Raw genomic sequence first — 12992 nt, forward strand, 5'->3', positions numbered from 1 at the left:
GTCGTCCCCCCCCCCCCCCCCCCCCCCCCCACTCTCTGTATGCCTTGCACGTTTTCTTTTGTTGCTATCTCTGTATATGTGTTTTATCTACAACTCTTTCAGATAGCCTTTCTTCTTGTATCTCACCTCATCTGTCTCCTGTACTTAGTATGTTTTTACACAAAGAATGGTGGAAATGTGGAACTTGCTTCCACGTGGTGTCGTTGAGACTAACCCTCATAGGTACATTGAAGGGATGCTACCTGAGCACATGAGGGAGAAAGGAATAGAAAATTATGCCATAAGGGTCAGACGAAAAAGGTTGGGAAGAGACTCGTGTGGAGCATAGACCAGTTGGGCCGAGTGGTCAGTTTCAGTGCTTTTTGTATGTCTTCCTTTCTTGTATTTCTGACTGGCTCTTAAATGCTTTGTCTGTGTGATAGACCCATTTTCTATTCAAATTATAGAATGCTCCTGTATCAAACCAGCAATTCAGCATCATCAGGTTGATGTCAGTATATTTCTCCAAATCAGCCGCCTTTCTAATCCCACTTCCCTGCTTGCTCCCATGCCGAATATTGCAAGCAACATTCTCATTCCCTTTCAGTAGAATGTATGGACTTTATTTCAATGCATTTGTGGCTGACAATTCTACCTTCTCACCAGACTTTGTATGAAGGACTTTTTCTAACATCTTTAATTCTGTTCATGATTTAAACTTGGTCCCAGTGTTAAAAATCATTACAGTCTTGCTGCCCAATGGAAAAGTCCATTTTGAGCATTTATTGTCTGAATTGAAAATTTTCAGCTTGGGTACAGCAGTGTTAGATGTAGAGTAAAACTTCTTGTACTCTTCCTCAAACATGACCTCTGAATAGTAGCCCCTGTGTGACACCTCTGTCTCACTAAAGACTGACAGCAAGATCCATCTATGGCATTCCATTTCAGTTAGAAGCAAGCTAAAGTCCTTGGAGGCAGTGTGGGTCTTAATTTTACTTAACCAAACACAAAACATTGGGTGTGATTCTCCCAAAAAGGAAAACCATCCCCTAGCAAGCCGAGAAACACATAGCTATTCAACACGACTCGGGTTGAATAATGGGACTGAACGGGGAAAGCGCGGCGGAGGATGCACACAGCCCGCTTTGTCCAGTAGGGATCTCTGCTCGCTGGAACTCCCCATTGCAGCAGGGGTCAATCACATTGGTTTGAGTCTGGAGTCACATGTCGGCCAGACTTCCTCTGGGCAATCGCCCTGTTATGTGAGCCATCTGAAAATGCCCCCGCCCCCCAAGCTCAGGTTAGGTAAGGATGGAAAAGATTTTGTGCAGGTATGTGGGATGGGAGTAGCAAACTGACGCTGATTGCCAACCGAGAAAGTTATGGCACAAAGACACCCTCTGCACCGGAGCACCCCACAGTGTCTTAGATATTTTAGATTATTTAGATAATAAGTCGCCTTTCCATTTTTCCATCCAAAATGGTTGACCTCACATTTATCCATGTTAAACACCATCAGCCAAATTTTGGCCCACTCACCTAACCCATCTATATCCATTTGTAAGGTCCTTATTTCCTCATTGCAACTTACTTTCCCACCTATTTTAGTGTCATCTGCAAATTTAGCTTTAGAACCTTCTACCCCTGTATCCAAGTCATTAATATAGATTGTAAATAGTTGGGGCCCAAGGACCGCACCCTGTTACACCCCACTAGTTACTTCTTGCTAACCAGAAAAAAACCCATTTACCCCGACTCTTCTGTCCATCAGCCAGTCTTCTATCCAAGGTAATAAATTACTCCTAACCCCATGTGTTCTAACCTTGTGTATTAACCTTCTGTGCGGCATCTTATCAAATACCTTCCATAGGTCCAGATATACTACATCTACAGGACCTACATTATCCACTTTTCTTTTTACATCTTCGAAGAACTCCAGCAAATTAGTCAAACATGATTAACCCTTCATAAAACCATGCTGACTGATGGATTGTTTTGACTTTCCAAATGTCCTGATATTACTTCCTTAATAATGGATTCTAACAATTTCCCAACAACTAAACTGGTCTGTAATTTCCTACATTCTGCCTCACTCCCTTTTTGAATAAGCATTTTTCCAGTCCACTGGAATCTTTACCGCATCCAGGAAATTTTGGAATATTATGACCGATGTGTCCATTATCCCCGCCGCTACTTCCTTTAACACCCGAGGATGTAGGCTATCAAGCCCTGGGGAATTGTCTACTCCCAATCCCAATAGTTTGTTGAGTACTGTTTCTCTTGATGCTGATTGTTCTAAGATCCACCCTTTCTGGTACCAGTGTCCGCCACTGTGAACATTGAGGCAAAATATTGATTTCACATCTCCGCCATTTCTGTGTTTTCTACTACTAACTCTCCAGTTTCATCTTCCAAGGGACCAACATTCACTTTAGTGATTCTCTTCTCTTTTATGTACTTATAGAAGCTTTTGCAATCCATTTTTGATATTTTATGATAGCTTTCTTTCATAATTTACCTTGGCACCTTTTATTACTTTTGTAGTAACTATTTGTTTATTTTTGAAAGTTTTGCAATGTTCCAGCCTGCCAATGGCCTTTGCAACATGGTATACCTTAGTTTTTGTCCTTATATTGTCCTTGACCTCCATTCTTAGCCATGGATGTTTTTTACCCCCTTACCGTCTTTCTTCATCTCTGGAATATATTTTCTTTGTGAGAAATTGGATGGAGCATTGAGTATAAAAACTGTCAAGTCATGCTGCAGTTGTATAGAACCTTAGTACGGCCGCACTTGGAATATTGCGCATAATTCTGGTCACCACACTACCAGAAGGATGTGGAGGCTTTGGAGAGAGTGCAGAGGAGGTTTATCAGGATGTTGCCTCGTCTGGATAGTGTTAGCTATGTGGGAAGTCTGAGTAGACTCGGACTGTTTTCATTAGAAAGATGTAGGTTCAGGGGCGACCTGATAGAGGTCTACATGATTGAGGGGCATGGATAGAATGGATGGGCAGACACTCTTTCCCAGGGTGGAGGGTTTCGTCACTAGGGGGCATAGGTTTAAGGTCTGTGGGGCAAAGCCTAGAGGAGATGTGCATGGCAGGTTTTTTACGCGGAGGGTGGTGAGTGCCTGGAACGCGTTGCTGGGGGAGGTTGTGGAAGCAGATACATTAATGGTGTTCAAAAGGCATCTTGACAAACGCATGGATAGGATGGGTATAGAGGGATACGGCACAAGGAAGTGCTGAGGGTTTTTGGTATCATGACCGGTCCAGGCATGGAGGGCCGAAAGGCCTGTTCCTGTGCTGTATTGTTCTTTGTTCTTTGAATTGAGTAACTCCTTGAACAACTTAGTAGCTATCCGGGTTGCAAATACACACACAAACTCTGAGTGTGCCTGAGTCGGCCATAATTCCCATGGTCCTTTGCAGGTGGCCAACTGAGATGGCTACACAAGGAACAATCTCCAGTACATTCAATGAACTCTCCTCGAGGCTACCCTTGCCAATTTGATTAATCCAGTCTATGTGCATATTAAAATCACCCATTATTTCCGTACCTTTCTTACAAGCCCTCAGTATTTCCTGGTTTATACTGTACCCCACTGCGAAACTACGTTTGGGGACCTATAGATTGCACCTACCAGGGACGACCTTCCTTTGCTATTTCTTATTTCTACCCAGACGGATTCCACATCTTGATCTCCAGTGCTAATATCATTTCTCATTACAGCATTAGCATTAAATCTCCCCTAAACCTTTGAACTTACTGCTCCACTCTGCTTTGCCTATGAAGATATCGATCACATTTGTCTAGTAACTACACAACACGTGGTGAGATTCTAAATAGTTTCTGTCCAATCAAGTATGGGTGATTCAATATAGACCATAAATATAAATGGTCAACATACCCTCATAAAAGTGTTTAGAATTTAGGGCAGCACGGTGGCGCAGTGGGTTAGCACTGCTGTCTCACGGCGCCGAGGTCCCAGGTTCGATCCCAGCTCTAGGTCACTGTCCGTGTGGAGTTTGCACATTCTTCCCGTTCTTGCGTGGGTTTCACCCCCACAACCCAAAGATGTGCAGGGTAGCTGGATTGGCCACGCTAAATTGCACTTTATTTGGAAAAAATGAATTGGGTACTCTAAATTTTCTTTTTTTTAAGTGCTTAGAATTTGCTTTTGAATAACTCTGTACTTTCTGATATTAAATCTCTCTCTGCAGCTGCATGAAGTTCTTACTCAGCTTATCCTCGAAAACCTGGAAATTAAACGCTGGCTCTTTAAAGTGGATGTTGAATTTGGTGGGAGAGGTACAGCGTATTTTGATGTCTTGCACCTGAAGTGTTATAAGGAAATTCTAAAGGAACTTAGGCAAGTTGGTCCTGCAGAATGGCTGAAGAAGAAATGGATTCGGGTATGTACACCTGTGGTCTCAGTGTTTGGTTTGAGGAAAAGCAAGGAAAGTATTATTGGGAAATTGCAGAAAATTGATTATTTACATACTTTTATAGCCAGTGACCGTATCAATTTATTTTGCAGAGGTTACTGCAATAAATACCTGTGCCTATATATTACTGACTATATTTATGCACTTCAACCCAAAGTTCAAAGGGGAACTATACTGCTTTAATGCGAGGTCTGGATAGAGTGGACGTGGAGAGGATGTTGCCACTTGTAGGAGAAACTAGAACCAGAGGATACAATTTCAGACTAAAGAGACGATCCTTTAAACCAGAGATGAAGAGAAATTTCTTCAGCCAGAGGGTGGTGAATCTGTGGAACTCTTTGCCGCAGAAGGCTGTGGAGGCCAAATCACTGAGTGTCTTTAAGACAGAGATAGATAGATTCTTGATTAATAAGGGGATCAGGGGGTTATGGGTAGAAGGCAGGAGAATGGGGATGAGAAAATATCAGCCATGATTGAATGGCAGAGCAGACTCGATGGGCCAAGTGGCCTAATTCTGCTCCTACATCTTATGGTCTTATGTAGCACTTTTGCACCAGAAATTAGTCGCTAGTCTGGGAATATTTTTCTTGATCATAATGTTGTAAAGGAATCAAAGAATCTAAGAGGTTTCATGTGTGAAATGAGGGCTTTTGGTCCATTGAGCCTGTGCTAAAGCAATCCAAAATCATTGTCCTGCTCTTTCTTGTATCTTCCTTGTTTCAAATCCACTTTTTCCTGAAAGTTGCCATGCTCTTTCGCTCAACTACTCTTGTGGGATACCATTTCATCTCCCCAAAGCTACAAAACCCTTGGTGACAGACTAGAGACCTTGGCCGGAGTTCTCTAGCCCAGTGTTTTTCAAACTTTTTTCCGGGGACCCATTTTTACCAACCGGCTGACCTTGGCGACCCACGCCGGGCAACCATCACGACCCACACCGGCCGACCATCGCGACCCACACCGACCAACCTTCGCGGCCCACGCCGGCCGACCCACGCTGGCTGACGTTCGCGACCCACGCCAGGCGAACAACGCTGGCTGACCTTCGCGACCCTACATTTTCTCTTGCCTTGTTTGCTGCTGACAAGATAGAGGAATCGCAATCTCACCCAAAGCACGTGATGTCAATGGTCGAGGGGTGTGACTTGCTCTCTGCCTCCCTTCAGGCTGGAAGATTACATGGAACTTTTTAAAAAATCTTTTGCGTCTCCAATTGCACAAATTCACGGGCAACAGCAGCCGGCTTTTTTTTTACATGTTCAGCGGGGGGGGGGGGGGGGGGGGGGGGGGGGGGGGGGTAAAGTTTAACAGCAAAAAAATGCAGAAACTGAAAATGTTTTCATCCTGTAGAAATTGGAGATCCAGGGCAGCACGGTGCCACAGTGGTTAGCATTGCTGCCTACGGCGCTGAGGACCTGGGTTCAAATCCCGGCCCTGGGTCACTGTTTGTGTGGAGTTTGCACGTTCTCTCCGTGTCTGTGTGGGTTTTGCACCCACAACCCAAAGGTGTGCAGGTTAGGTGGATTGGCCACGCTAAATTGCCCCTTAATTGGGGAAAAAAGAATAATAATAATTGGGTACTCTAAATTTTTTTTTAAATTATAAAAGAAATTGGAGGTTCACCACATTTCACCTAAGCATTAGAATTTAAAATGTAAATGAATAAAAGGCACTTAAAAATCAATGAATTGATAAAGCTCCCAAATATGACCTGCAGGCACTTTGTTTTGGAATGTTTAAAAATCAAGATTTAAAATGTTGACATCTCTTGGTTGAAGTTACAGCTGGGGTGAAACCATTGTTGGATCATTCACCATTCTTGGAGTAAGAGACTTCCACTTCATCAGCATCAAAGTTCAGAACACAACCAATCACATCATTCTCCCCGAACTTTTTGCAGCCGGCTTTTAACAATGCCGGCTGCGAACGGCCTTCAAAAAGGCTGCGACCAGATTTTTAAAAATGCGGCCACACAGCGCATGCGTGCCTGCTCATCGGTGCACGTGTGCAAAACTCTGCGCATGCGCAGTGCGGCCGCATTTTTTTTATATGTTCATGGCCATTTTGAAGGCTGTTTGCAGCCAGCATTATTAAAAGCCGGCTGTTGCGTGCGGATTGGCGCCGTGAGACAGCAGTGCTAACCACTGTGCTCCCATGCCACCCTGCCCAATAGACTGTTGACTTTCTTTTTGTTGTTTCAAACCACAAGGCACAGCCATAGTGTATTTCACTGAACTAGTAATCCAGAGACCCAGGGTAATGCTCCGGCGACCCATCCCATCGCAGCAGATGGTGAAATTTGTATTCAATAAAAATCTGGAATGAACAGTCTGATGATGACCATGAAACCATTGTCAATCATTGTTAAAAACCCACCTGGTTCACTAATGTCCTTTAGGGAAGGAAATCTGCCATACTGCCCTGGTCTGACCTGCAATGTTATTCCAGATTTACAGCAACTCTCAAGTGGCCTCTGACATTTGATTTGATTTGATTTATTACTGTCATATGTATTAGTATACAGTGAAAAGTATTGTTTCTTGCATGCTGTACAAACAATGCATACCGTACATAGGGAAGGAAGGAGAGACTGCAGAATATAATGTTACAGTTATAGCAAGGTGTACAGAAAAGATCAACTTAATACGAGGTAGGTCCATTCAAAAGTCTGATGGCAGTAGGGAAGCATGGCCTTGCAAACTGCTCAGTTCGAGGGCAGTTAGGGATGGGCAATAAATGCTGGCCCAACCAGCGATCACACATCGCATGAATGAATTTTTAAATAATCAACCGCAAGAGTAGCATTTCCACCATTCAGCCAGCTCCTTTTGTCAGTTATAGATATGCATACCTGCATATCCCCTGTTATACAAAGTTTTTGCACAGCGTTCTTCACTACAGGTTGTACCTCTGGATTCTTTATCTCTCTTTAGCATTGTATTTCCAAATATACTCAACTTATTCTTCTGATGTAGAAAACCTAGCCAGTGTAAGATTGCTTCCTCACTTTCTGGTTCCAAATTGCTGATTGGGGTTCTGCAATAATGGGGCTATGTCCCCACCCCAGCCTCAAAACGTGGGCATTTCTTAAGAAAGTCTTGAGTGATTTTCCTACCTACAGGGGGCTAGCAGGGCTCCGGAGTGCTTCTCGCAGTTCTGGATACGGGGCCCTACACTTCCAGTCGGGAGTCCATGCAGGGGGATAGCAGGACCCCAGAGTGCTTCTCGCAGTTCTGGATACGGGGCCCTACACTTCCAGTCAGGAGTCCGCGCATGGGGCATGGCGGACTCGGACCACGGAGCAGCACCAAAAATGTAGGCCACCCCGAGATTGCGGGCCACCGCCCATGAGGCCACCGTCCAGGGTGAAGGATTCCCCCGCCCCCACCAGTGCAGCTTCGGACTCCGTTGAACCACACCGCCGGGAACTCGGCCAGTTACCATCGATGAATCGCGGGAGGGGGCTCTCTCAATGGCCCCTACCCACGACGCGTAAACCACGCGCGCGATTCCCGCCAATTCTCTGGGGACTGGAGAATCGCGGGAGCGTGTCGGACGGGATTTCGTCGTTGACGCCCATTCTCCGCCCCCGCGCCAATCATGATTTTGGTGTGGAGGCTCAAAGAGTCTCAGAAACTACAGGCGCGATCTTCTGGCCAAGCTGCGCTGGAAAAACATCTCGCTGTGCCGCAGCGTGGTCGGCGAAAGACGGGAGACCGAGCTTCCGAGATTACCCAGCTCGCAACACCTCGTGTGATTCAACGCAATCTCGCCAGGGGTTGCAAGGAGAATCCCACTCACAATGAGCGAGATCAGTTTGTGGGAAATTACATGTTAAAGCGAGGCCTTACTCTAATGTGCGGATTCCTGAGGTACCTGAGGCTTTGGAATTCAATCCCTTCGCCTCAGGGACCTCCAGGCGAGCGCCGTTTGGTATTGGTCCCTACACACGGGGACCAGATGGAATGGTGCTCATGGGGGGGATTGGAGGCCTCAGCTGCATGACCTTTGGGCAGGGTGATGCCCTGGCACTGCTCGTGACATCTAGGACTGCCAGCCTGGCACTCTGGCAGGGCCACCTACTGCCAAGGTGCCAAGCTGGTATTTTTGTATGCGCGCGATTGGGCTGGGGTTGCCCACTGTGGGTGTTGGGGGTGCCGGGGACCTTCCCATGTTGCATTCGGACTGGGGGAGATCGGGGATTTTTTTTGTGAGACTTGGAGATCGGGACGCCATTTAAAATGACATCCCGATCTCTCACTACAATGGGGAGTTCCAGCGAGCAGAGCACCCCGTTGTAAAAAGCGGAGCTATGTGCGACCTCAGCCGTGCGTTCCCCATTTAGGCCCCTTATTCAACGTGGGTAACGTTGAATAGCCAGATGTTTCTCGGCACTGTGAGTGCCAGGAAACACGTGGCTAATCGCACTCGCTCTGGGACTTTGTTCCCTTTTGGGAAGATTGCGTCCCACTTCTTCAATCTGAGTCGATGGTATTTGGTAATTGTCAAAACTTGAAGGTTTCAGCTGAAAGAAGGCCCCACAGTAACTTGTACTATTGAAGCTGGATAGCTTGTGATTATATGAAGCAAAGTTTCAATTCACAGAAAATGAGTAAATGTTAATGAAAGATAAAATACTAACTGACCACAGCAAAGATTTGCCTGGTTTCCTGCAGCAAAGGAGACAATTTGCTGCATTCATTCCAATTACAAAATCTGGAGTAGTTATTCAGTGTTTCTTCGCATTTATTAATGAGGTTGGTCAGCAGATAGTAATGTTCAAGCGCACAAACATTTGCACTTAACGTGCACCTGTGGCCCCTTCTGTTGAAAAGAATGGAAACGCTGAAGCATGTGAGTTGAGCACAATAATCAAGAGGTTTATTAGATGGTTGTTAACTGTACAAAGGCCTGGTCTAGACTGATTCTAAACCTGCAAACTGGCTGATGATGTCACAGGCTATCATGTGACTAAACTCTTAATATGACCACGCAACAACACAAACAATAACAACCCACATCCTTCCAATGTGGTAGGTGTCCATTCCCCGCTGGTTGCCTGTGTTCCTCAGGGATTTAGTTGATCTTGATCTTAGATGCACTCTCAGGTTCTTCTGTGGATGTATCTACCCCTGGAAGGTGTGACAGTCTCTTTTGCAAATGGAAGACTAATAGCAGCAGGGGATTCTTCGGCAGTCTCTGCTTCAGCGGATTGACCAGGCGTTGCAGTCACATAATCTGGTTGTATGGATAGTGTGTCCTCTGGAGGTAGTTCTTTTTTCATGTAAATATTTTATTCAGGCATTTTTATAAAGACAAACCGAAGCAGAATTATACAGCATTGTAAATAACCAACACCCACTCCCCACTCTCACCCTCTTCTCCCGTCCTGCCTTCCCCAACGTAATGGGCCCTACTCTTTCCCTAGTTATCCTTTAACTCATAATGTCCTTGTAAAACAACTTAGGATTTTCCTTTATTTTATCTGCCAGAATCCTTTCATGTACACTTTTTTTCTTTCCTAATTTACCTTTTGCACGTTCGTTTCCCCTCTCGGACTTCTTCTGTTTTGAGCCCTCAATATCTGCCATAACCCTCCCTTTTTCTCCTGATCCAATGCTGCATATCCCTCAATATCCAGGGTTCACTGGATCTATGCGTCCCACCCTTTTTTTTGGTTTGAACATGCTAGCTCTTATTCTCCCTATTTCCTTTTTGAAAGGACAGCACGGTAGCATTGTGGATAGCACAATTGCTTCACAGCTCCAGAGTCCCAGGTTCGATTCCGGCTTGGGTCACTGTCTGTATGGAGTCTGCACATCCTCCCCGTGTGTGCGTGGGTTTCCTCCGGGTGCTCCGGTTTCCTCCCACAGTCCAAAAATGTGCAGGTTAGGTGGATCGGCCAAGATAAATTGCCCTTAGTGTCCAAAATTGCCCTTAGTGTTGGGTGGGGTTATTGGGTTATGGGGATAGGGTGGAGGTGTTGACCTTGGGTAGGGTGCTCTTTCCAAGAGCCGGTGCAGACTTGATGGGCCGAATGGTCTCCTTCTGCACTGTAAATTCTATGAATGCGTCCCACTGTTCTGTCATAGCTTTACCTAAAAGTGTCTGCTCCCAGTCCACTCTGGCCAAATCATATCTGATCTTATTAAAATCTGCCTTCCCCCAGTTTAGAACTTTGATCTCAGGCCCATATGGGCAGCACGGTAGCACAGTGGTTAGCGCTGTTGATTCACAGCGCCATTATTCTAGGTTCGATTCCTGGCTTGGGTCACTGTGCGGAGTCTGCACGTTCTCCCCGTGTCTGCGTGGGTTTCCTCCGGGTGCGCCCTCTCTTCTTTATTTTTCCGTTTTTTTTCTTTTTTTCTATTGTCACAAGTAGGCTTACATTAACACTGCAATGAAGTTACCGTGAAAAGCTCCTAGTCGCCACATTCCGGCGCCTGTTTGGGAACACGAAAAGAGAATTCAGAATTCTCAGCTGGTACGGGAATTGAACCCGCGCTGCTGGCCTTGTTCTGCATCACAAACCAGCTGCCTAGCCCACTGAGGTAAACCCGGTTTCCTCCCACAAGTCCCGAAAGATATACTGTTAGGTAATATGGACATCCTGAATTCTCCCTCCATGTGCCCGAACAGGCACCGGACTAACTTCAGGTATGGATACTTTTTCTCTTTAATTTGTGCCCAACAACCTTACTGGTCTGATGCCAGGTACGGGGTGCGATTGCTGACCTACTGTTGATCTGCCTCAAAGCCAACCATCGAAAGATAAAAAGAATTGCTGAAGCAAGTGGATTGAACGCAATAATAAACAGAGATTTATGAGATGGTTGTTAACTGTACAAAGACTTAGTCCAAACTGACTCAAAGTCTGACGGGGCTGGTTTAGCACAGTGGGCTAAACAGCTGGCTTGTAAAGCAGAACAACGCTAGCAGCGCGGGTTCAATTCCCGTACCAGCCTCCCCGAATGTGGTGACTAGTGGGTTTTGACAGCAACTTCAGTTGAAGCCTACTTATGACAATAAGCGATTTTCATTTCATTTCCTTACAAAGCCCGCAAAGTAGATGATGATGTCACGGACTACCAGGTGACTAAACTCTTAAAGTGACATGGAACAACACAACAATAACAACCCACTTGTATAACACCTTCATTCTGCATTAACTATCAATCCTCCGTCTGGTGGCACAGTGTTCAGCACTGCTGCCTCACAGTGCTAGGGACCCGGATTCAATTCCATCCTTGGGTGACTGTCCGTGTGGAGTCTGCACGTTATCCCCGTGTCTGCATGGGTTTCCTTGGGGTGCTCCGGTTTCCTCCCACAGTCCGAAGATGTGCAGATTAGGTGGATTGGTCATGATAAATTGCCCCTTGGAGTCCAAAAGGTTAGGTGCGGTTACTTGGTTACAGGGATAAGGTGGGGGCAAGAGCCTAGGTCGGGCTCTCTTTCGGAGGGCCGCTGGAGACACGATGGGCCTCCTTCTGCACTTCTATGATTCTAAGAAACCAGGTTGGGCGGCACAGTAGCAGAGTAGTTAGCACTGTTGCTTCACAGCGCCAGGGACCCGGGTTTGATTCCCGGCTTGGGTCACTGTCTGTGCGGAGTCTGCACGTTCTCCCTGTGTCTATATGGGTTTCCTCCGGGTGCTCCAGTTTCCTCCCACACGGTCCAGCTACCCAGCGAGAACCGGGAGGTGAGTAGCAGCAGTTGATCAGTTCCTCTACCCTCCAGTCTCCTGAATGTTTGGGCCACACAGGGACCCAGTGTTAGTTGTCTGGTGTACTTACCAACTGTCTGAAGTCACGCCAGAAGCACAAGTATACACTTAATGTCAGAAATACACAGCTCCTGGTTTTACTGGAATATTCACTCTCCACCATCCACTTCTGCAGTAAAACCGGTATTGCCATATACCTAAGCATTATCCATGAACCAACTTTTAATTTTGGAGTGTTGTCTGTGCTTTACTGTAGAAGTACACTAAGGAACCTAAAGCTAGTTGCCACAGCTTGGCAGTAGAGCCAGGGAGGCTTTTTTGTGTGTGGGTGTGGATTGCTGTTGGGAAGAATGAGTCTTCTGAAGCGAATTAATCTTCACAACACCTTATTCTCATCATCTCCCCTAGCCTTCACATTCCCACTATCACTTCTGTAGGAGCGTTTTCCGGGACTGAGTATTGAGCTGGCATTTAAGTGGGGATCTTCCCTCTTCGTTACGCTCAGCTAAACACAGAGACCTGCAGAGACAGCAACTTTGGTTAATACAACTTTATTTTCCAAGTTTGGTCAGCATATGGGGGAGAGTGATTTGGATAAAGTCCAAAACCACTCTGCTTTACACTGCTTCAGGTTCAACTGTTACAAATTTCCGAAAATCAGTAGCCCACCCAGTTGGAGTCGATCCAATCCTTGTAGCTGTCGATTTTACCTTGACCAATGAATTTTACTTTAGGCAGCATGGTAACTGTGTGATCAGCTCATGATTTAACCCCACCCTGTTCCCTGGACATCTGTTGTTTTTAGAGATCCTCACAGCTGCTATCTCTTGCTCCCCCTAC

The 12992-nt window shown here is 45.9% G+C and overlaps 1 protein-coding gene across 5 annotated transcripts in view; it reads left to right on the forward strand.

The window, feature by feature from the left end:
- Nucleotides 1–12992, forward strand: part of iqch (IQ motif containing H) — a 250122-nt gene that overhangs the window by 128222 nt on the left and 108908 nt on the right. For all 5 annotated transcript variants that reach the window (XM_038813308.1, XM_038813305.1, XM_038813307.1 and 2 more), the window contains one exon: nt 4205–4396. In XM_038813308.1, coding sequence (XP_038669236.1) covers nt 4205–4396 — 192 coding nt within the window. The remainder of the gene's footprint in view (nt 1–4204; nt 4397–12992) is intronic.

Source organism: Scyliorhinus canicula, chromosome 12 (genome assembly GCF_902713615.1).
Source record: "Scyliorhinus canicula chromosome 12, sScyCan1.1, whole genome shotgun sequence".
Lineage (NCBI taxonomy): Eukaryota > Metazoa > Chordata > Chondrichthyes > Carcharhiniformes > Scyliorhinidae > Scyliorhinus > Scyliorhinus canicula.